The 25,460-nt window shown below is 37.3% G+C and overlaps 3 protein-coding genes across 3 annotated transcripts; 1 reads left to right on the top strand and 2 right to left on the bottom strand.

Moving 5' to 3' along the window:
- Window positions 1-4,522: 4,522 nt before the first annotated feature.
- On the bottom strand, window positions 4,523-11,056 carry LOC147499112 (putative serine/threonine-protein kinase At1g54610). The gene is made up of 7 exons (XM_086560923.1): window positions 9,893-11,056; window positions 9,521-9,805; window positions 9,128-9,445; window positions 7,862-8,089; window positions 7,255-7,355; window positions 6,150-6,270; window positions 4,523-5,201 (listed from the first exon to the last, which is right to left on the bottom strand). Exons 1-7 carry the CDS (start codon window positions 10,286-10,288, stop codon window positions 4,866-4,868), a joined length of 1,785 nt encoding a protein of 594 aa, XP_086417049.1. The 5' UTR covers window positions 10,289-11,056; the 3' UTR covers window positions 4,523-4,865.
- A 2,363-nt stretch (window positions 11,057-13,419) lies between these two features.
- Window positions 13,420-15,931, top strand: EMB2799 (NAD(P)-binding Rossmann-fold superfamily protein). The gene is made up of 6 exons (XM_086560922.1): window positions 13,420-13,944; window positions 14,016-14,127; window positions 14,261-14,349; window positions 15,194-15,279; window positions 15,413-15,477; window positions 15,582-15,931. The coding sequence occupies exons 1-6, from the start codon at window positions 13,456-13,458 to the stop codon at window positions 15,689-15,691; spliced, it is 951 nt and encodes a 316-aa protein (XP_086417048.1). The 5' UTR covers window positions 13,420-13,455; the 3' UTR covers window positions 15,692-15,931.
- A 4,527-nt stretch (window positions 15,932-20,458) lies between these two features.
- Window positions 20,459-25,093, bottom strand: LOC147499110 (putative nucleolar protein 5-2). The gene is made up of 9 exons (XM_086560921.1): window positions 24,927-25,093; window positions 24,717-24,803; window positions 24,590-24,631; window positions 23,945-24,127; window positions 23,691-23,855; window positions 22,498-22,698; window positions 21,613-22,110; window positions 21,368-21,502; window positions 20,459-21,298 (listed from the first exon to the last, which is right to left on the bottom strand). The coding sequence occupies exons 2-9, from the start codon at window positions 24,792-24,794 to the stop codon at window positions 20,879-20,881; spliced, it is 1,722 nt and encodes a 573-aa protein (XP_086417047.1). The 5' UTR covers window positions 24,795-24,803; window positions 24,927-25,093; the 3' UTR covers window positions 20,459-20,878.
- Window positions 25,094-25,460: the final 367 nt, after the last annotated feature.

The following is a 25,460-nucleotide window of genomic DNA, read 5'->3' as shown; positions in this document are numbered from 1 at the left end:
CTCTCCACATCAATAATTACTAGCTAATAATTAGACAAGGTAGTGTTGGGCATTACTAGCTAATAATTAGACAAGGTAGTGTTGGGCATTACTAGCTACTAATTAGTATGTGTTGCATGATTGCTCTTTTTCACCATTGGATACGGTCGTAGTATTGACTTGAGAGTCATCTCAGTCATGGTCTCTTATCATTATTGACGTGAGAGTCGTGGTCTCTTATCTATGTAATTAATCTAGCAATGGAAGGTAGTGTTGGGCATTACTAGCTAATAATTAGTATGTGTTGCATGATTGCTCTTTTGCACCATCGAATACGTTCGTAGTAGTATTGATTCGAAGACTTTGTCTTCTTTGTAGACTTTTCCCTCACACTGCAGAAGGATTATACAAAATTAGAAACAAAAGAAGCATAATAAATGGAAATACTAAAACCTAAAGCAAGCTAGACGACACTTATGATTACCTGAGCATCCATGTCGATATCCACCTCTTCGGCGGTGGCTTGGAAGCTTGGATTCTTATGGGCTATAATTCCAGTGCCTTGGTTAGATCATCGGGAGACAATCTGCTGAGGCCTATACCAAGCTTTCTTTTCTCTTCTACAGACATTTTCCTTCACAGAAATATACACAATGTTCACCTCAGTTCAACCATAAAAGAGGATAATCTGATTCAGAACTACTCACTAACAGAAATATTCCAAATAAGATACTTCTTAGGACACATTTGGCAGCATAACCATGTACAGGAGGGAGGGCATAAAGTAAGGGTCGTTGTTCACCATGGAACCCCCACATGCAGTTCTAACTAATTTTGTGCGAGAAGTGGAGAACCACCGACTCATGCTTAAATACCTAGCTGTGGTGCTAATAGCTCCAGTACAAGGGAGTAGGAATGGGAGAAACTTAATGAGAATATGATCTGTGAGCAGGTCAAAGTTCTCACTATCCCACTAAGACAACAATAACAGCACAAGTGTTTGGTCCGTAAAATATCGAGTAAGCATAGTCATCATTTCGTGAATTGTCCTGTCACACCTAAACCCTTTGACACTCATGGCATGTACTCAGCTGACGGACACCACCTCATTGTATAATTAGTAACCTTCCGATAGGTCATGTTGTATCAAATTTGAGGGTAATACCATTCTGTGTTTGCTGTTTTAAGGAACCAGTTTTCAGCATACAATAGCCTTTGCCTTCATACACCCACAACTATTTTGATACTCCAGCACAGCTACACTCGATATTGCTCGAAAGACTTGCAAAAAAAAACTGATGAAACCTCATAGAAGCACACTACGGCCAGACTTCTTTGCATCCATTTATCTCTATAAATTCTAAAGAGACTCTTAAGTTTCTCAAACCGGTCTCCATTCAGAAGATTAAATTGTTTAAGTGAGCTCAAAATTATAAGCATGAGGGAGTGAGGGACGTAAAATTGGTTGGAGTTTCTCTTAGCCTGTTCTGTTACAGAGTTGAATGGACTCTAAAGCTTAATGGTATGGAGTATGACTACATAGAAGAAGATCTAAGCAACAAGATTTCCCTGCTTATCAGTTACAATCCAATCTATAAGAAGGTCCCAGTACTGGTTTAGAACCAATTCTGGCTTCCTTATTTCACCATGTGGTTTCTTTCCACCATAGTACCAGTCACCATGATTAGTGGATGAGTGAACCCAACAAAAGAATGACACAATTGGTCTCCAAAGAGAGTCAGAGTGGGGGTCCTTATGCTGTTGTTTGAGTATAAAGCCAGTAATTCAGCTCTTAGAAACTTTAGAGATGAAATCTTTGGCAACAGACCATTAGACTGAATGGAAACGGCTTTCTTTGATGCTTCAATAGGTATCTCTACTTTACATCCTCCCTGCAGTCAATAGGTATACAGTTACAGAACATCCTGCAATAGGTATACTTTCAATAGGGTACCATTAGACTGAAACCCTGCAGTCAATAGGTATGTCTTTCAGAACATCCTCCGATACTTTACAGTGGTGAAACTGATATAACTCTACTACATTCCACAGGTAGTATCTCGACTTTCCTCGTGAGTTTTCAGTAATACAGGTATCATGCCCATGTGGAGTCCAATCAGGCAAACAAAAGTACCCAATTATATGCCGCATGCCAGCACATATCTATTTAAGTGTACCATTTTTCAATTTTCATCGCAAGGGAATGTACCTATAGTAATTCTCTGGAATATATGGTAAGTGTGTTAAGTGTATCGTGTATGTTAAGTGTGTGTGCTATTTGTACTTATGTAGGTACCCATGTAGGTAACATCGTGCTATATATATCAGTGGCAATGTATCAGGCTATCTGCTGTACCAGCAAATTTCAAATTCAGAGTAGCAGACTAATCGTGAAAAATATCAGGGGGTGAATTTTGCAGTTGTTGGTGCTACAGCACTTGGTTCTGAATTTTTTGAAGAGAAAAATATTAGTATTGTTACGAACTACTCACTGGGAATACAACTTGGATGGTTCAAACAACTTTTACTTTACTTTTTCCCATCAAAGTCCAGTAAGTATATTAATTAATGAAGTGGGTGACCTCTCTTGCTCTTTCCCTACAACAAAATTGCATTTGCTCTGTGCTCAGTCTCTGTGTTTGTACTAGGATATGCTGAAATATTTTGAAACTAACCTTCATATTTTAGCACATTTTTTTCTTGATAACAACTTTTTTCCATTATGGAGAGGTTACAACTTTTGCCATGATGGAGAAGGGCTAATAGCTGCATATTACGGGCCTCTCTTTTGTAATTTATTATAAACTTATTATACTAAATATTAAAAACTGAGGTTTTAGAGTGCTGCTTAAATAAACTAGAAATTTTAATAGCCTAAACATATACCATGGGACAGGGTAGTGTACATAATAATTGCTCATATAATGATCCTTAAGCAGAATTTTCTTAAAATACTACGTGTGCACCGGCTACTTTTGAAAAAACCGGTGCGAAGCTCGGTTCGCATACTAGTACCATAAAACCCCGAACGTTAAAAGGAATTTCTATTTCGATAATAAGAATTAAAAGGAATCAGCGGCGGACACGGCAAACGTTGTGTAATTAAACAAGGCCCAGTTTGAAACTTCTTATAACCCAAGCCCAACAAAGACCGAACCCAATTCTTTCCCTATTGAAAAAGGAAGAGTGTTTCTTCAGTGTGCATCACATTGAGTAGACTCAATGAGCACAATTTGTTGCCTTTGATTTTTTGACATTTTTTTTATTGAGATTTGGGTTTTTGTGAAAATTTTCACTAAAAAAAATTTGCCTTTTGTTACATCCTCAACCCTTAGTTTGAGTAGATGAGGAGTGTGGATTAGTGCACATTGAGTGCATTTAACTTTTGGGGGCTTTGAAGAAAATGCCAAAAAGATATATTCCAGAATGCTACTAATTTTAGGGGTGGAACTTGGGTTGGGTTAGCCCACGTCCAATAGGCTAAATTTCGAATTGTTGGTTCTGAACTAACATTTCAGATATGTGGTCCAGACTTGGTCTTGTAAAATCAAAACCCCACTCGATTTTAGTACCAAAGATCAATGTGCCAGTTTATTGATTATATTCTCAGTTGAGGTACGAAAGATCAATGTTGTTAGTTGTTATGTTACGTTATCCCCAAAATCTGCGCACAAGAAAGTTAGAAGTGATTTCATTCCACTTGACAGATAATAATGAAAAGAAAAAACAAGTCTGTCAAGCAAACTAGCAAACACATTGACACACTTGAAACTACTGTTTGAGATCGATATCAAAAAGACAGGAGACCACACTGTTCACTGTTGAACATGAGGGTCGAGCATGTACCAAATCTTTGAGGTCACCAAGAACTCAGATCAAACTTACCCATCAAAAAAATCTCGGATCATTCCCTGTAGGTCACCAAGAACTAAGATAATTCCCAAAATAGTTTCTATTCAAATCGGTTCACCCATTACAACTGGATTCCTCTTGGCAGTTCAGATGATGTCTTACAATCATGATTCACCTTCAGTCCAGTAGGGGCAGTATTGTCCAGAACAAGCACAATCTGATGCTTTGGAATTCAGACGAACAACAATTGTATTCATGAAAAAAAACAACCTTGAGCAATACTCACTCACTCATTTACATTCTTTCTTTCTCCAGCCTAACAATCGAGTATACTACTATAGAGATATTCTCTAACTATTTGAAGAAAAACTGAACTATATACAGTGGATACATAAAGTTCTGCACCCCTCAACACCGAGAACTTAGGTGTATTCTGCCAGCATCAATGGATGATCCCAAGTATGTTGTACATCCAAATTACAATTGAAGTACTGAACTACAATAGAATCGAACTTGGCAAAAATAGTTCCAGATCCCTGATTGTTTCATTTTACTGTACTTTTATTTTTTTGTTTTCACTGACAATCCTTTGACAGAATTCTGCAAGAGAATCTAATGTACATTGAATTCACTAACTTCAATGGAGTTTGGTTTCAAGAGGGTGTTAAACACTGAAAAGAAAATGAACATGAGTACTTCAACATGACCAATTTATTAATTTTCACTAACCTAATCAACACCCAGTTCTCAAACCAAGAGATAAATAATCAACATATATATATATATATATATATAACAAGGGAGCTTCAGCTCCGACCTATAGTAAGGCCGCCATCCAAAAAATAGATGGCAAAAAAAATCAAGTACAAGAAAAGAAGAGCTTTTACCTCTTCAAACAGTTTAAAATGGCTTTCCCGGCTTTATGAAACTTCTCTACCACCTTAAGCAACCTCAGTGACCATGACGGCACAAGCAGTCCTCAATATCCAGTGACACTAGAATGATAGTATTGGGCAAAATGTTTTTTTCTTTTTCTATGTTTCCTTGTCTTTAACCCGAATACCAATCTTACCTTTTAGAGATTCCTTGGTTGGCTGCTTAGAGGTAACACGTCCACCACCACCACCAGTTTGTTTCTTCCTTCTAGGAGCACCAACTGAGGCAGAGTCCACAAGGGGACCAGACCAATTTTGCACCGGTCCTTTTTGGTATGTTAACGTCGTGGAACTATAAGGAACATCAGGAGGGTCATAGGTAGGATCCATGTAATGTGAAGATCCCAAAGGAAAACCAAGTGCTCCATCCTGGTGTGGAGGGGGAAACTTTTCACTCTTGCTCTTTGCATTAGCATGTGTGATGAGTCGTCGTCTCTGCATCGGATAGAGAATACAAGTAAATAGAACTTCCACATAACATAACTGCATTTCCTAGACTTTCAGGAACCTCACATAATATGTCTTCTTAGCATTCTTGTAAAGCCCTTTTTTATTTTGATAGGTAAATACTAACTCATCACAAGAATGGCGAGCCAACAACAAAAAGTAAATAACCATTTTTTATGTCACATGGACACCCCATATTTAAAAATAATTCGTGTTGGATACTTATCCACGTGTCTGTGTCGGACACATTGTGTGATATACCTCAATTTTTTATATTTTGCAGTGTAAGACACTTTGTATCCTTGTCGGATACAGACACACCTATCCGTGTCAATGTAACTTGGCCATTTTTCACCATCAATGAAAAATAATAACTTATGAATTCCCACTTTTGCATTATATTTTCCTAAAAAAGGCCAAAGCAACAGAAAACTGATGCTCGATAGACTTGGCGACTGTAAATCCTCAAAACCCACAAAAAATTGAAATTGAATGCTCGAAACCAATTTGGAAGGTTAAGAGGAACCACACATGCAATCAATTGAATTGTTTCTTCTTTGCCAAAAACAAGATATAATTGAAAAAGTGAAATTTCACAATGAGAACCACACATTATCTGTTATATCTACTACTTTATAAAAGGCATGGGCGAGCTAGCCGATTAAGTGGTATCCGTTCTAACACCCCCTTTTAGGCTACACATGGTGTTCTCTTTATCCTATTTTTCCTGCCTTCTTTTTTTGCCTTTTTACCCCTTTAAGCCAATGATCAGGTAAAACGTGTACCACTTTAGATAAAACACATAAATGGAAGCAGTAAATAAATCATGGGTCTACGTGAAGTATGGTTGCAAATTATTTCTATGACGTGCGAGGCACGTACACACTCTCTACTATACTAAAAAGTCAAAGAAAAGAGCAGTGTATAATGACATACATCAAGATTGGCTTGAAGTTCAGCATTGGCCTCTGGAGCAGGAATTGCCCGAACAGCCCGATCACGTGTGCGAGTTTTCTTCACACCATCACCATGGGCCTTTCCACCAGCAGCTCGAAGTCTACACATTTAGATCAGAAGAGAAAGATAAATCACATAGCCACAATGCACATTATACAATAACCGTCAGGCAAAACAGAATATACGTAATACGAACACCTCTAACAGTACAATAAGGAAATGCTGTTTTAAGATAAATGATATTAATTCTTTTGTACAATTCTTATCAAAAGGAAAAGAGTAAAAACCAATAAATATGCCCGCTGCAAAGTCATTGTGCAGCAGACGAGCACAGAATAACTCTAAGAAATAATTAACATTTCTCTCTTTTTCACCTTCACTATATTTTTTCTTTTTTGTTTGTGTGTGTGTGTGTGTGTGTGGAACGTGGGGAGGGGGAAATTGTTACTGAGAACTGTCAAATGAAAAGCCAAACTAAATTGCAAACGACTTAGTGCAAGGTGTATAATTTACAAAACAGCAAATGAGCAAAACTATTTTCCGAACAAAAGTTTCCTTCACAGCCATGATGATAAACGGATTCACCATTTTTAGTCATAGTTAGGGGCTCTGTTGTTCTATATGTTTTGTCCTAGGGTTATTCTTTTTATCAAAAGACCTCTTTTGGACATATAGATTTTCAAAGTAGAAACCAGTGTATTGGTTACATATACATGTCAATAAATACTAGTAAAACCCAATACTTCTTCCCATTTGCCCCCTAAACTTTTTGTCCATCCTGTGGGAGAGCTTACTGAGTTATGCAACCCAATACAGATAATATTTGCAAAATGCTGGTGTATATGTCAACTCATGTGTCAAGCACACAGGCAAATGATGCAGATAATTTCAGGTTAGGGTTTCTTCTAAACTTTATAAGAACAGACAATTATCGTCCAAACGAGGTAACAAGGTTAACCTTTTCCAGAATTCTTGTAAAAAGTTTTGAATAGGAAATGAAGGATGATTATGCATTAGAGAAGAAAATTACAAGCATTGAATCAGATTTTCAAGAATATGTAACATATCATAGCCATCTGCATACCTTCTAGCTTCTTCATCGCGAAGTTTAGCATCCATCTCCTTGCTTGGGGGATATTGCGGGAGGCTTGAAGGCTCACACGCATAAGGTTTTGTTGTAAAGAACTGCAAATCACAAAAGAAAGTTAAGAAACAGAACATCCAGACATTTATGTGAAAGGCAATACTAAAGCCGCCAACACCAAATCCTTCAAGAAGCAAAGAGATAAGGAGCAATAATGTAACTCAAGTGATAGTTTATCAGCAATTCAACATTTGTGATCCAAATCACTGGAAAGTACAATCGATTAGATGGTAACTCAGAAAAGTATCGAGGGTCGTCAGTCGTCACCAACAAAAGTGTGTCTAGGAGTCTTCACTGGAACCTTTTAATTGAATGGGCTGTCAGGTGCATGCTAAATAGAAATTTCACAAAATCCAAGTCCTTAATCAGCCCCATTGAGAGCCTTAAAGGTATCCAATGTACTTGAAGTCTCCGACACAGGTAGTGTTGTAATCCAAAAAAGAGTGGTTGATTATAAAAAGATGATTCATGCCAATAAGGGGTGCAAGAAGTAAGTATTGAAGAAACCAAACAATTAACCTACAAAAGCATGAATTATAGGAGCTACCTCACTATTCAATGCCGCAGTTGCAGTTTGGCGTTCAGCGGGGTCAATTGCAAGAAGAGTTTCAACTAGAGGAAGAGAAGATGGAGGAAAATCCTTGAACGTCTCTGCTATACACCGTTTGTATGGTTGCTGGGGTTTAAAAATGGTTGCATGTGGCAACTTTGACTTTTTCCAATATTCCTCAGAAGGAGAGCCACATAGCTTGAAAATCTTGTGCAATTGCTCCACCTAAATAAGAACAGAGAGCGTTGCTTTACAAAATAGTACAGTGTTGGAATAGTCAGTTAGATCTTTCAATTAATTATAAGAAACAGGCTAGAAAGGATTAGATAAATGTTAAATTAAAAGCTTTTCTTTTTATCCGTAAAAGTTATATTTCATCCCCAATAAAGTGTAACAAACAAGAACGCTAGCAAGCAAGGAACTAAGAGTTGCTAACTACAATCCCACAACTGGGTTCTTCTACATCTGGCAAAAAGCTGTATCCGCTTTACATTATTTAATGTCCACCTTCTACATGTTTGTCTAATTAGACATGATGGGTAACCCTAAGCTTGTATGCCAAAGCCACAGGTCAGAGAGCTAGCTATCAACGGGAAACAACTAGATACATGTCAGTATGCATGTCATTTTACCACTAGATACATACTCAAATGTCAAGTGGTAGATAGTATTGTAGCCATCAAACACAAGTTCACTACAAGTGGCACCTAAAATTGAAACACAAGTAAAACCATATGATAGAAATATGTGGGCACCTCCAATCAGAAGTAAAATAAATCTACAATAAATTGGACAATCCTCGTTCCCCATGGAACTGAATTCCATGATTCCAAGAAATTTTCCTCCAGAGAGAGATAAGAGGCACACCATGACATCAGAAAGACAAACTTTATATATTGCCAACTTGCCTAAATCATAACTACATTAAACATCAAATCACTTCATAAATGTTCCATGCACATGATACAGCATTCTTCTGAAAGGTTAAAAATAAACTATGCTGTGAGTTGGTAAAATGAAAATTTTGAATAAAAAAAGACACTAATATAAGAACAGTCTAACTTAATAAACTAGCAATGCATCTTTTCAGTAGTGGAATTTGAAAAGACAAAAAATTCCTCAGCCAATGTTGACTGTGCATAATACAGTATTCTCCTCTACAAAACAAAAAATAAAACAAACCTAATATTTTCTGAAGGGTACATATTTCTGTAAAGACACTATAATAACTAACAGAGGTAAACATTCAAAATTACACGATACCTCAGTTCTCCCAGGCATAATCGGTTTACCAGCTAACAACTCAGCTAGAATGCATCCCGCACTCCACAGATCAACACCAACATCATAATCAGTAGCCCCCAGGAGAAGCTCTGGAGGTCGATACCATAGAGTCACCACCCGACTAGTCATGGGCTGCTTGTGATTAGGATCAAAGAAGGATGCCAATCCAAAATCAGCAATTTTTAGAATGCCTCCATTGTCAAGAAGGAGATTTGAACCTTTGATGTCCCGATGTAATACCCCACGATTATGACAATGTTCAAGACCCGACAACAATTGATGCATGTAACATTTCACCTGCCAAATAAACATATATTAATCAATTCCATTAAAAAGTTTCACAAACTGAGAATCACAGAATACCACACTAACCTGGGGTTCATTGAACTTGATTCCCGGACTCGCAGCTAAACCAGCCAAATCATGTTCCATATACTCAAATACAAGATACAAACTGCACGACATCCTCGAAGTCACCAATCCTTCCAATTTCACTACATTCGGATGATCCAATCTCCGCAAAATGAGTATCTCTCTCGCCATAAACTTCACACTCTCTGGCTCCAAATTATCAAATCTCACCTTCTTTAACGCCACTATTTTCCCACTTAAACTATCTCTAGCTTTGTACACATTACTATACGTTCCTTGCCCAATCTAAAACCAAAACCAAACCAAATAAAAATCACAACACGCAATCAAATAAAACAAACAGTAAAAAAAAAAGAGACTTAAGCCACTAACCTTATCGATCTTCTCAAAAGTATCGGCCCGTCTAGGAGTCCAACCATTAATAGCTTCACCAGCAACAGCAGATAGCCAAGAAGGCCAACCAGCAGCAACTTGTTCACCATGTAAATGTTTTGTAAAATTACCCAGCCTCGGATTATTCACTCTATTACTAGAACCCCTTCTTCTTACTCTCTTCCCCCCCTCCTCTTTCTCCTCACCCTTTACCTCCCCATTCTCAATAATCTCCCCACCACCGCCTTCGATCTTCGTACTCGTCGAAACATTCCGATTTGTAGTGCTAGTAACAACTAAATCACTCTCTTTTACTTTCTCTTTCACTTCTAAATCAGCTCTAGTACTATCATTATTACTCGATCTATTTACTTCTTTACCAAATACACATCCCATTTTTCTTCCTTTTCTTTACATAAACAATAATAACTATACTTCATTTCCCTTTACCCTTCATCAAATCTTGGTGGGTGTGTTTAACTATTAACTATATAAACAATATAAATAAATAAAGTAATGATTTCAAGTAGTCCCCCTTGATTTATGGTCAACAAAAGTTAAACAGTAATAAAAAGAAAGAAACTAACTTTTTTTTTTTCGTTTCTTCTTTGTTGTGGTGTTTTGAGCTGTTATTTTTAAGGAGGAAGAAAGAAAATTTTATATTCTTTTTTTTTTCTTTCCGATCGCCGCAGTGTGGGTCTATTTAGTCAAACTGTCTTTTCTCTCTTGTCCTACGTGGACACATGTGGCTTTCTTTTGGACCAAAATATCTCGATATGTCGGAATGATTGAGAATTTTTTGTTTCTGTTCTGCCTTTTTGGTCCGGTATTTCGTGAAACACGCGCGGTTGAACATGTGACATTTTTGTGCTATTTTTTCTATCAAGAGAATTGAACTAGTAATATAAAGTGATTAGTGTGGTTTGGTATGAGGAGGTAGGGACTTGTTATTCTCCTCTGTTACTCTAAAGTCTAAACTCAAATGGATCGATCCAATCAAGAAATTCCAAAGGCAGCCTCTTTCAAGGGTCAAGAGTAGCAATGATGCGTAATAAAGCATATCCCTATCAATTATTTCAAGCATGTGTTTGAAAATACAGATTCCACCCGAGAAAGATAAAATGTTAGGAAAATACGTTTATCCTCATTAGCTCACTGTTAGTTAGCTAGTGGCTGATGAGGAGCATCAAATTTATGGGGCATATTAGCAACTCCTTTGAATTGCGTTTTGACATTGTAGCTTTCCTTGAAGAACACTGAGATGTCTTGTATTGTTCTCAACCTATCATTATCTCAGCCAAAATAAGGCACTTACAAGTTAGAAGTTTGAACAAGGAAAAGAAGATGCATATGGTTGGGTGGTGGGGAGTGGGGATAGCAATTAGATGGCTTATTTGTGACTTTAGTCCAAAGTATGGCACAGAAGCAGGTGGATATATATACAAAAATCAGCATTTCTCCATCACATCTACTTGTTTACAAGCGAAGATTAAACAAGATTCGATAATATAATCTAGAGAACTCCTTAAAAGTCAATTTGAGTCCACTTCTATTGCTCACCCATAAGTTTTGGACTGATTCCTTGTCCAATACAAATAAGGCAGATGAGCAGAAGAAATGAAGAATCTAACTAGTCTTCACCTAATTCAACATGTGTTCAGTGTTCTCATCAGATTAAGTACTATGCATGTTGGTGTTTTTTAATACGGTATTTGTTCTATTGCTAACTGAAAATTCGAGATAACCCAACCAACTAGATGCTAAACAATGAAATATAACATGTCGTTAGTAGTCCATTGCGGCATCGCCTCCACATTTCGCAAGAGCAGACCTCTATGAAAATTCGCTCATGAAGAAAAAATTACTAATAAACAAAATTGACAATTAAAAAAAGTGATTTAAAAGAAGTCCTTGTCGACTTAGCTGTTGAAGAGCGGAATTGAAACCACGCCCCCTTAGACCAACTCGGCCATCTCAACAGATAAAATGAAATGTACAGTAATGGCTTCCAATTTCAATGAACTATAATTATGCTCCGTAGAAAGTATTGAAACAGTTCATTGAGATAATTACTAGTATAAGACGTGCAATTCGTATAAAGCAACTCTTATGTTTGCTTAGATTAGACTGTATGCTGATGCTAAATTACTAATTACAACCCAACCTTGTCTGATTTTTTTTTTTTTTTTTTTTGGTAAGCCTATTTTAAATGAGATCGAGAACTCTTTGATCTTTGGGGGGGATTCGAGCCCCTGCACTCTCCAGTATCATCACCCAAAGGTTTTACCAACTTTGCTAGTCGACACCTGCAACCCTGTCTGATTTTAGCCCCACAAGACCACGAACAATGAGTTTTTGTTTCTAACTTTCTATATATTCCATAATTGTTGAATCCTCTACTCGGTTTTAAGAAAGAACTATTGAGTGAAGTCGTGAAGGTATAAAGAAGAACTGCAACCGTACGATGCATCCAAATTATCTAACTCGCTATAATGGTGAAATTCTAGACCAAACAGCCCAACTATGAAAGAAAGTGCACTAATCCCATTCGATAATTTCAAGAGTAGCTGAGAGCATAGTTCGTGATTCCGAACGAAACTCCGAAATTCTGTCGGAATTTCAATTTTTCAAAAAACGAATTCCAAACATAGAGTCGAAATATCCTAAATTCTAAAAGAATTTGAAATTCCGAATATGATAGGGTCGAAATTTAATAGATTTCGGTTTTTGGATTTATCGGAATTCCAAAATTCGAAATCCCGAACTATGGTTGAGAGCCCAATTTTCTAATTTTTTTGCCCAAGTCTATTTTGAATTTTAATTTCGAATTTTAGGAATTGACATCTATATAAATTTAAATTTTCATATATAAAATATCCAAAAAGCTAGTATGTGCAGGGTGTACCCAAAAATTTTCATATATAAAATATCCAAAAGCTACTCATATATGTGCAGAGTGTATTGCAACAAAAAGTACTATAGGCATCTGGGCCACACACATATCATCATGGCAGGAGATTCATTTAAAATTGCAACAAAGAAGATACTATCAACTGCTCTTATTTCCCAAAAATCAAAACAAACATATTCTCTCTATTCCTTTTTGTTTTGATGCACTCTAGATGTCCTCATAAAATATTATGTAAATTCACGTAGGTCAAGAAAATTGTGTAATTTTATATTGTCATATATAAATTTAAATTTACATATGATGACATGAGCCCAATTTATTTTTGAGCCAGAAATTATCATTAATGAAAATTTGTTCTTAAACTGAAATTATAAGTAAATATTGATTACGTCAAGTTTTCTTTAAATTCGAAATTAAAATTTAAAATAGACTTAGGACAAAATTATTAGTCGACGTTGTCCTCGGGCTTTCCGAACCTGGTTCGGTAATACGGAGGCCCAAAGCCCTCAAGATAGATACCTCACCTCGAGATGCATTAAATAATGACGTGTCAATATGTGATTGGTTCCCTTATATATCTGAATCAATCAAAAAAGAAAAAGTGGATAAAATTGGGATTTGGCTCTGAAAGTAAACAGTTTCACAGGTGTCAATGGAAATCTTATTTACTTCAACAACATATCATCACCACTCCTCCTGCCTTACACTCAAACAAAAACATAAACAACTCCCCTTTCTCTCTCTCCCAAGAACTAACATTCGATCAATGTCATCATCTTCTTCTCTTAACGTGTCTGGTTTAGTTGGACAGAATGATCTTTTGATAATTGGACCCGGTGTTCTCGGACGTCTTGTTGCTGAACAATGGAGAAAGGAACATCCGGGATGCCAAATTGTTGGGCAGACTGTGACTACAGATCATCATGAAGAATTGATTAAGGTTGGGATAAGTCCATCATTGAAAGGAAGTGAATCATTTCACAAGTTTCCATATGTTATCTTCTGTGCTCCACCTTCGCGGACTGCAGACTACCCTGGTGATGTCAGCCTGGCTGCATCAAACTGGAATGGACAAGGCTCTTTTGTGTTTACGTCAAGCTCTGCTCCATATGATTGCTATGACAATGGATCTTGTGATGAGGTATATGTAGGATATTTTTCATTTTTTTTTAGTTTTGAGTTTGGACCAACAGCCTTCGTATGATTGTGCAGGACTCTCCAGTTGTGCCGATTGGTACAAGTGCGCGAACGGATGTCCTTTTAAAAGCAGAAAAGGAAGTGCTGGAAGCTGGCGGTTGTGTTCTTAGATTGGCGGGACTTTATATATCCTTAATTTCGGTTTTTTACTCTGAAACTTCAAAATTGCTTAACTATTTTCGCCAAAAGCTCAACGGCTGAACAGTTTGTTAATGTTATTGTGATGAAGTAGTTTGTTCTATCTTAACTATATCTATACAAGTTAGATAGAGGCGCTCATGTTTATTGGTTGGAGAAAGGAATCATTGACACTCGCCCAGATCATATTCTAAATCTGATTCACTATGAGGTCCTGGTCGTCTCTTCACTGATTGTTCTATTCTGGCCTAGTACTAAAACTGCTGCGACTTTTACATGCTGAAATCTTTTCCGAAATCTTTTGATACCAAAATTAGTTTAGAGGAAGATATGGTGTTGCTTGTGATTTTTAAAATTTCTCCTCTTTTCATTTCTGTTATTCCAAGTTTTGGTGGTAATGTTTGTCTGTTACTGCTACATACTTAAATCCTGTTACCTAGTCTGAGCCCTCTGAACGCCTCACACCCATATGATATCAATAAACCTATGCATAGCGAAAGATGTCTACAATACCGAAACCTTTGTCTTGGTGAAAGTTATCTCCATTGTTTCATGTCACATTTTGATGCATTACAGTAAGGACATCTAATACTGCAAAGGGTTAGTTAGAGATGACAAACCACCCCCAAAGATTCAATGGCTACGAAGATGAAGTTCTTTTTTCAGGAATGAAGCTAGGGTATCCCTTGACAATGGGGGTCATCCCTTACCTATGTTACATGGACACGCCATATTTCAAAAATAATGTGTCGGATACGTATCCATGTGTCCGTGTCGGACACATATTGTGTGTGATATACCTTAGTTTTTTATATTTCACCGTGTCAAACACTCTATATCCGTGTCGGATATGGACACACATGTCCGTGTCAATGTAACTTAGTCCCTTACTAACCCTACTATAAATTATGTATTCTTCTAATATGTGGAACTGCAGGTTGTTTGTCTTAGACTCTTAGTCAATTGAGATCATCATTATTCCTTGGTATCAACATTTTATTCTAAAGCAAGTATGAAATTTTTGTGTTATTCTGACTTCTTACTTGGAATGGCAGGATGCTGCATCCCTGGCCATTGCCATTCTGAAAAAGAAATTCCGTAGTCGGATTTTCTTGGGTTGCGACAGTCATCCTGTATCCAGGTTATGTTGTTATTCTCAATTTCAAATGAACTCTTATTCTTTATTCCAATCTGTGTGCAATGAGTAAAATATATGCAAGCGATCGAAGTTATTTTCCTTTCTAAAATAGTATGTAACTGTGTGACCTCTGCAGGCAGGAAGTAATGGACTTGGTCGAGAGAAGTGGGAAGTTCAGTAAAAAGTTTCAGGCTTTTACAGGCTAGCTTCTTGGCATTGCTAAATTTAAAGTAGTGATATTAGGAACACTTTGATACTTTGTGTTCTGTATGCTTAGCCTGCTTGTTACATATGTTACTCTGCAGGCACTGGTGATCCTTTAGGCAAAAAATTAAACAACTCAAGAACCCGCGTTGAGATTGGATGGGAGCCTAAGTACCCAAGCTTTGCTCAGTTTCTTGGAATACAGGACTAATTATGAGTGTGTTAAAGATGGGCCGTTTATAAGATTAGCTTGATTCTTGATAGCTTTACTAATTGTACGATGTGCCACAACTGTTAATCATCTCTTTGTAACTATTGGTTGTTGCATAAAACATGATAGAAGTGGAGCTCAGTATTTCAAAGATAACAGATGCTGTTGTGCCACTTATTGAAAATGAACTAGACATTGGAAAAGTTTCACCAGATTTACAAGTTTACGCCATCCTTGATACATATGTTCTTACTTCTTCCCGGCAAAGCTATAGTTTGTGAGAAAAACTAAACTAATAAATGAGCAAAGCTAGAATAGAACTCCAATTAATAAGTTATGCTTAAGCTGTACAATTGTAAATATGATTTTCCATAATGTCCAGAGAAAGGTATAGAAATTTTTACTACCCAGGGATTTAGAAGAAGATGAAATTCTTAGCCGGGCCTGTAAGCAAGTCTTTTTTGCGTATATTTTGGGGCGTCTCTGTCTCCAATGTCAGAGAAAAATTGGAGGCGCTCAACGGAAATTAGTGACAAATATAAGGGAAGTCTGATTTTTAAGGTTGAACTTGATGCAAAGGTAAATTAGGGATATCAGTGGATCACTTATAGAGGATCCAACCCGTCTTGCATTGGTAACATATTTTCTCCAATTCGGTCCTTTTTCCATAGTTGCTGATCTGAGTTCTAGGTGAATGCCTTGGTCTGACTCGTCAAGGTTGTTAGGATCAAAGACTACAAATATTCTTTATGGTCACTGGTCGGATATGATTAGTTAAGGCATAATGAGACAGGTAGGTGGATGAATGATGATTACCAATAAATACAACTTATCGGAGTCAAGTCAATGGCTTACTAGGTAACCTTAGGTGCTGGGAAATTTAAAGCCTAGCAATGATAGGTACTAGGTAGATTATGGCCATGATTTTGATATCTTAACAGACGAGTCAGTCGTGCATTGGAATGTTTCAAAACAGTTAAAAATCAATTATACTTCATGGCCAAGGGAAAGAATTGGTTAATGGTGATATCAGTCACTTGATGCGGTATGCATTGATAAAATACCTTGTAGAATTCTGGCTTACATACCCAGCATTACCCCTTGAGGAATTGGAACTGAACGAGTAGTATGAGTGTAGAAACGATAGGATCATGTTTATCTTCTACTTGCGTGATCTTTTAGTAATTCTAGAATGTGCTAAGGATTGCATAACAGTAACAGTAATTAGGATACAGAGATAAAAATGAAAAATAGATCAGCAATTTTGCATTAGAAATGGACTAAAGCCACTCAGGCAAGTTCATTTTAGTATCCCAGAGTTGACATTTATGCAGACATTATAGGCGACCAAGGCACATGTAGAATTGTAGACTTTGTTACATACTATATTTTTCTATGTCAACACTTGACTACTTTAGTACTTGACATTAATATATGCCCCTTGCATTCTAGTTCTCTTAACATATTTCATTTACATTCCTTTGCATTCGACACTCTTGCAAACTAAACAAAGCATTGGTTGTTAGTGTTGGTGATGGGAAAGACGTGTTGTTTTGAATCTGATGAAGGTGGTCTGGACAAGATGGGCCTTCTCATGGCAGCTGTTATCGCTCTCGTGTTAATGATGATCTGCATTCCACGACCAAGGCGGTATGTTGTCGCTGTATATCCGTTCAATGGACCACAAAACTGTGGTTAGCGCTTTTATTTGGAAACTGCTAATGTGTTTAAAGAAAAAACCATTGGATTTCGGAATCCCTGCTGTTCTGGTTACCTTTAGCTCATCTTTTGTTTCATGAATAAAATTACTTGTTCATAAACGGCTTGGCCCCTTATTTGCTGCAATTGTTCATTTATGTTGTATTTATTAAGAGAGTTCTTAATAACACTTGTGAAGAAGTCACTGATGTACCTTTTCCCCCTACATCTTTATAAAATCAAGTGCTTCCACATGTACATGAATATTAGGAGTCCACATTCTTGTGTACCATAATAACAATACAACACCATTTTTTGTTTATCTTCAAAAGCCTAGAGTCTAGATGCATTTCTTCTCTGATAATAATAATAGAGTTCTAATAGTTCCCGCTGAGAAAGGCTCGCGGTTGCAAACTTCGTATTACACACACCAAAAGGACGATAAGCTTTTGGAATTAATTTGATCATCGAAGGTCCAATGTTCATGACATGGAAATGCAAAAACTCTAATAGCATTGGTTAACCAATAAACTCTTATTAAGTGTAATCAGCTTTAACTCTTTGAGCTTCTGTTTCACATTAACACATACAACCTCGGGTAAAACTGGAAGTGGGGATTATGTAATTGTATTTGTTAAGGTAGTGTTCACATTGTTTCTTAAAGTAGGAACTGGAATTGAAGGCATAGAGATGTTAAAATAGAAGCAGTGTACTTTTTTTTTATCAGAGAAACAGTGTACTTGATACTCAGATTAGTACTGTGTACTTAGATACTCAGATTAGTACTGAAAATGGAACTGAATATAATATTGATATCTTTGTTTTCTGATCGGCAAGCCTGTTTTAAATGAGACCAGTAACTCGGGCAACTCGGATATCAATACCGTGTAAGAAAAGGTTGAGAACACCAATTAAAACTGATACTGAAATGAGAACTGAACTAGCTATTGTTGCTAGAAACTGAAATAACATTTTAGAATGAAATAACAATAGCCAGAGTAGTGGCTAGAATAAAACAGAGGAAAATGTGAACGAGCATACAGATTCCAATTTCCAACTAACATCGAAGATGGACTAGGCCAAATCTTTGTCAAGGAAACTTCTTACACCGAGACACACGTCAGCCGCCCCAGGGGACCAGACCTGACAGACAGAGTACAGTACTTCTAGAATTCTCCATGTATTTTCTTAACCTATGCCCCGGACCCCCTTACAATACTCACCCTCTCTTAATATATATATTCCATGTACACTCCATTCTCTGCTCAATTCTTTCCAAACAAATAAAAAAAACACTGGGCCTTTTAGCGTAAGTGATGGGAAAGACGTGTTGTTCAGAATCTGATGACGGGATACCTATGATGGGGCTTGTCATGGCAGCTGTTATTGCTCTCGCGCTCATGATGACATGCTTTCCACCGCCAAGGCGCTATGTTGTCGCTGCATACCCATTATATGGACCCAAATATTCTGGTTAGCAGTGTTTCTTCAGAAATTGTGATGTGCGTGTGAGAAGATCCTTGCTTTTTCGCTTAAATTCTATGTATTTTGTTTGTTATATATACACGTACAGGACTCTCTGTATCTGTACCTTATGTGCTGGTTTTCTTTCTTTACGTTGAAGAACAAATCAATATGCAATTCCTACATATTAGTGTGGGGATGTCGTGAAGACTGATGAGGCAGTTCATTTCGTCTACAATTTAGTTTCAGTTTATAGAAGTACAACCTCGAGAAGATCCTTGCTTCTTTGCGTAACTTCCACAGTTCTACTTCATTTGTTATACATGTACTTTATATAAAAATAGTAGGCTTGTCTTACGTGCTGATTTTCTTTCTCTATAGTCTATACTACGTTGTAAATAATAAGAGAAAAATCTGATATGCCATTACAAGTGATGCTTATGGCTACTTTCATGCTACTACTTCAGAAATTGAAATGGTTAAAAAGAATAGGAAGGAGTGGCGACCAAAAATGACACACCCAATATCTTCGAGGTCGAACCTCTAGAATGGGGTTTAAGAATAGTCGTAGCAGCTACAACAAAAGACAAAAAATATTAAACAAACCAGAAGCACAAAACAGACACCTACTGACTTTGTAAGTGGACTAGACTTCAAGGAAGCTTCATGCAGACATGTAGACTATGTAAGTATTTGTTCAGTGTTTTTCCTTAACTTATCAGCAATAGGAGTAAGTAGCTAATACCTAAAACTTATCACCAATAGGCAATAACACACCAACTTGTAGCAGAGCAAGAAGCATATATCCATATGTTAATCCTGATGGAACAAACCCTATAATATATTAATAAGGAACCAGCGGTAGACCTATCAGCTCGATTAGCATTACCAGAGCAAGTTCTTCGTCTAGTTCGAGAACAAAAAACCAGTTGACTAAGTTACAGGTCCTTAAGCATAACCACATCCAGCAGGGTGACTGACTGAAAGTAGCATATCAAACTAATGAACGATGAGATCCTACAGAAGCCAAACCAAGGGCGCAGGGCAAAGGCAAGGGCAGTAAGAACTAAGAAGACCAGTTAACCCCACTCCAGCAGTTGACAGCGCCTTTGAGGCAATGCTATTGGCGGTGTAATTGAAGTACTACAACCGCCAATAGCAGTTGTTAATTAAACAGACCCAGAGCTGGACGCATCAGTCATCAAGGCATACATAGCCAGTTTACCCTTACTAGAAAAGGAAGAGGAGGAAGCAGACTTGGGTCTCAGAGGTCCAGCCAGCCGTTTGGCAGGAATGGGTAGTTTGCTGAAGAAGTGGGAGAGCGGAACAACCTTCTTTTAACATATACCACGTCTACATTTCATTCCCTGTGGCCTGTACGATGGGGCTGCTAGTATCTACATTTCATTCCCTGTGGCCTATACGATGGGGCTGCTAGTGCTAGTGTTTGACATGGTAAGATGGGGATCTATTATGGCTCTCATGTTCGGTCTTGCTGATGATCGGCATTGCACAACTTTTACTTCATTTTTTGGCTACTTGTAAGATACAACACAAATTTGCATAAACAAAACAATACCAACAAAACAATACCACAATAAGAGGTATTAAGCGACAGTCGTTTATCCAAGAAAAAAAAAACACAGATGAATAAGGTATTACAGAGTTGGAACTTGGAACTCTCCCTCCCACTATTTTGCCATTCCAAGCAGTTAAGTATTGTTACAAAAGTATTTAATTAACCTACTCATAAAGCACAATACAACCATTTGATAATGAAAGCATTTTTTCTCAAAGGTGAAAGGATTTGATTCTAAATCATTGCTTCATAAATCCTAAACTTGTTTCTAGAAGTTTTAAAGCAGGCCACTCCATAATTTCTTGACTAAATATATAAATAAGCCACCATGTCTTGAAAATTCTATGCCCTCTAGAACAAATTTCTAGCAATTACAATACAAGACTCTCACCCCTGTCAGTCCCATAGATTAACCAAAATTTTCTGCCTGCTGCTCATGGAGGCTCTTACTCAATTGCCTTCTTTTCCTTTTTCTTTTTGTCTTTCTTCTTGCTTTGTGGTTCTTCCTCTTCTTCGCCAACTTCTGCATGCTTCCTCTTCTTCTTTTTCTTCTCTTCCCCTTGCTCAGCACCATCATTTTCTTGCAAGTCAGTAACCTTCTTCTTCTTCTTCTTTTCTTTTGTATCAGTCTCTTCCCCCACTGATCTGTCATTATTGTCCAGCTCAGTTTGCAAGTCCATGTCTTCAACTTTGGCCTTCTTCTTCTTTTCCTTCTTTTTCTCACTCACTGCTGGGACTTCCATTACTGGATCCTTGGTTTTAGTTTGTTCTTCTCCATGCTTTCTCTTTTTAGGTGTAATCTCCTCTTCATCAAATGATTTTTCCAAAGATCGGTCAAGTACAACGTCATTGGAAGGATTATAAGTCTGCAAAAGGTAGCCAATTAAGAGAAGATACAGAAAACAAAATACAGACAAGCTCAGCAACGTTCAGACCTTAGGGGCAGTAATCATAGCTAATGCACCGTTCTTCCTGTCCTTGTCATAAAACTCTATCTTCGGCTTTCCTTTTGTTGATCCCGCAGAGCGACCCAATTCTCTCCCTTCAAGATTCCTCAGTCGTGATTCCACCTGTGCAATTGTAATCGAATAAGGCTTTCACTCACACACACACACACACACACACACACACACACACACACACACACACACACACACACACTGTTCCTCCCATTGATTACCTTAGCTCGATACTCAAGTCCCACAGTGTTATCGTGATCATCTGAGAGAGCATCTAATCGGATAGCCAAAGCAGTCTTGGCCGCAAGTGTTCGAGAAATTTTTCCCTTTAGCTTTGGGGGAGCCTGACCAATCAAAGAGGCATGGTAAATAAGCCCATACTTGGGTGTAGCATGTTTTGTTTTCAGTGCTCGGAAGAGAGCCTTTTCTGCACCGAGAATCTGAACTGTACTCCCAGGTTGTTTGGCAAGATTCAACAAGCTGCCACCATGAGCAATCAAGCGGGCTCCAACAAGCTCTCCAACAAGGGCAGTCAGATTTGGAGCAATGGTGTTCATTCTACTTTTCAAGTAGTCATAAAGTTGTCCTCTATACTCTGAAAGAGACAAAACTTGATCGCAAAGCTCTTTGATATTGAGCAGATCTAGGTCACTGACTTCAGTTCCCATAGAAATAACCGCTGCCTCCTTTAACTCTGCTTCAACTTCCTCAGGTAGTGTCTGTGCAACCAACATGCCAGTTAGGAAAATTGTTAACCAAAAAAATAGAAATAGAGAAGGAAAAATAAAATAAGAACAAAATAAAAAATAAAAAACTATTTGCCAGTTAGTGAAAGTTTAATTAAATAACAAGTACTAGTTCTAGCGGGCTTATCACCTAATTTTGGAACACTAGTAAATATTGCCACAATCAACACATGCACTAGGCAAGCAAATAACAAAACAACAAAAATTCTATACAACGCAACATATGCTAGAAGCACGCGATCAAGGTTCTTTACTTGTCTATATTATACCTTTGGAAACTCATCAGTTATACACATGGAACATTGCTAATCAAGTAAGATAGTTTTCCTTTTTGCAAATTCAGGAGCACAAAGACTTTACCTCAGAGAAATCAAGATCAACAGCATTCACGCGGTCCCCCATCAGCTTTACTGCCTTGGCATACATAATGTTATCCTGTACAATTTTTGCAAGCTCTGGAAAATGCCACCCATACCACTCCCTGACCCTCATTGCGTATGTGTTAAGTTCTTTGTCGAGATCATCCAATAGGCCAATGGCTTGAATGATCATTGTGTCCACCTAAAGAATACAAGAGTTTTAGTTTAACAAATATAAGAAACGCATCCTCAGATCACTAGTTTAAGAAAATGCAGCAGAGCGAAAGAAAGACAATATGGAGAAATATCTTCAAGTGAAGATTGACATCTCAAGCTTTCAGAAAGATAGACTAACAGAATTCTACAACGGAAACATGGATCATGGTTGTATTAGTAATAAACAAGCTGTTTACATAAGTTACAAGAAATTGGTGTTAGCATGCAGAGTGACCTAGTGAAGGTAGAAGAGATATATTGTTAAATGAAGTTAGAGTCTGCAGCCTTGACTAGAATTGCCAACTAAAAGTTGAGATGATGAAGAACAACCAGAGAGCCAGAAAGCCCTGAGAAATGAAACCATTGAAACATAACGGAAAGTCTAAGGCAATGTTTAATGACCAACCAAGACAGCCTTCCCACTGTCAAGAAAAATACTAAAATTACCGCCATATGTCCATACTCCATTCCTAAATCAAGCAACTCTCCCAACTAAGAAGAAGACATTTGCCACACGCCCACACAAGCATCAGGTAGGTGGAACAGAATCTTTTGAATCACTGTCTAGCTCAACTTCCCTCAGCAGGAAAAAGACCCAACAATTTATCTTATTATATAACCACTGACAACAAATTTTTTTTGTTAAATTCTTTTCATCACTAAAAACTACACCAAGTGAACTCAAGTTCAACTGGACTGTGGTCCTTATATTCTGGTAGGAAAAAAGTTCAACACTGAAATTCCTGTTTCTTACTATCTAGATACATTACATAGAATGGAACACAATGAGTGGGAAAAAAAGGTGTGGCAAATACTAATTACCCCAAAACCTGTTTGCACTTAGTTAATCTGATGTTTGGGAGTGGAACAGGTATGAGTATTCAATATTCATAAAAACAATTGAAAAGTTGTGAGACAGCAAATATGCAAAAAAATAAAAAATGTTAATGTACTTCAGACACAAAAACAAAACTTCACCTTGTCAGGACTGAACTTAAGCTTGTATCTGGACAGACTATGGGATAGACCCAGGCTCATTGGAGATAGATCTTGACCACCAAGCCCAGATATGAGTTCAGTCAACTGACTTCTCACTCCTCTCATCAGCTCCATCACACTATTGTTATGCACACACTCTATTTGCTGCAGAAAATAATACATTTGCAAAAAGGTTTAATCAACCGAAGTGATACAGAATGCAATACATATACTAACTCAAGACAATACACAACCAGTTTTTCTTTTATTGCATTTCCAAGCTTTGAATCAGCGATCCCCAATGCTTCTCCATCACCACAGTGAGCACGCAAGAACTTGCGGAGACCCTTGCTCGGCTTACTATCAATCAGTAATGTTGCAGCAGATAAGGCTTCCGAAGTGTTCTCAAACTTCTCAAAAGCTTTCAGCTTAACCACCTGAAAATATTGTTAAACAATTAATTTGTCAACACTAACTTGTACAGAAATAAAGAATGTGTTACAATACCTATGAAAACAATAATATTGTAGATGTAAAATAGCAAAAAAAAAAAAACTGTCCAACATTCATTTTCTGCTTTTATAATCTCAACCCTAATCAAACCAAAACTAGTCATTCCAAAACTATTCTCTGGGTCATATTGATTATTAAGATTCTCTAAATGCTCTAACAAGTAAAATCTCAACCAGAGGACTCTGGATGCCTACGTATTAGTTCCCTAAACTAATTTTGTCATTCAAGATGCTCTAAAGAACTCTCTTTTAATCTACCAACCTCATATTACTAATGGATACATTCACCTCAAACCAGTGCATCTTCATCCAAAATAATTACCATAACAAATTAAGTAGTAAAACTAACATGATCCAAAAGTAAACAAAAACACTAAAAGTAGGTACCTTTCTAGCTGAATCTGATGTAGAGAACTCCTTCCACAAGTCCTGTAACACACACAACTCAAATAATCAACATAAATATAACAAAATAAAAATCAATAAATAAATTAAAAAAAAAAAAAAAAAATACCTCAACTTTAGAGAGCTTCCCTTCATCTAAAACTTTAAAAAGAGCAAAACCAGCAGGCGTTTCAAATAGCACCAACATTTTATTCAACTGGAAAACACAAACAGCCGAAACTTGTTAATAACGAAAACAATACAAGAGTAATAATAACATTTGCTGACTTGGGCTTTATAGGTTTCAGCTCTTTAAGGGGGAGAGAACAAAAGGGCTTACCTCTGTGTTTTTTTTCCCTGTGTTGAAGGGCAGCGGGAGTGGAGAAAGAGAAAGAGAACAAGAATTGGGAAAAAGGGTTTAAAAGGGAAGTTGTTGTTTTTAGGGTTTCGACTTATTTAGGGTTTTAGGGATGGAAATTCGGGTCGGTTTTGGGCTTGGGCTTCTTCAGACTTTTGTGTGTTGGTCTTCTGTAACCCAGTAATCCCCAAAGCAAAGAAATCCAATCGCTTTCGGGAATAACCTACTAAAGGTGTGTTTGTTAAATTTTAACTCATGGAAAGGAAAGGAAATAAAATGGGTGGTCCACTATGGAATGGAATGGAATGAAATGGAATGGAAAGGAAATAATTTTAAATGGTATGTGTTTGGTAAACTGGGGAAAGGAAAGTAAAAACTGGATAAAGGAATAATCATGTTTGTTTGCAAAAACTATGGAAAGGAATAATTGTATTGTTGGGTCATGGCTGTATTAGTAGTAAGTCTCTATCTATCTATTTCCTTTCCTTTCCTTTCCTTTCCTTTCCACAAAATTTT

This window comes from Coptis chinensis, chromosome 5, assembly GCF_015680905.1.
Source record: "Coptis chinensis isolate HL-2020 chromosome 5, ASM1568090v1, whole genome shotgun sequence".
Classification (NCBI taxonomy): Eukaryota; Viridiplantae; Streptophyta; class Magnoliopsida; order Ranunculales; family Ranunculaceae; genus Coptis; species Coptis chinensis.
This window is presented reverse-complemented; position numbering and strand designations above follow the sequence as displayed.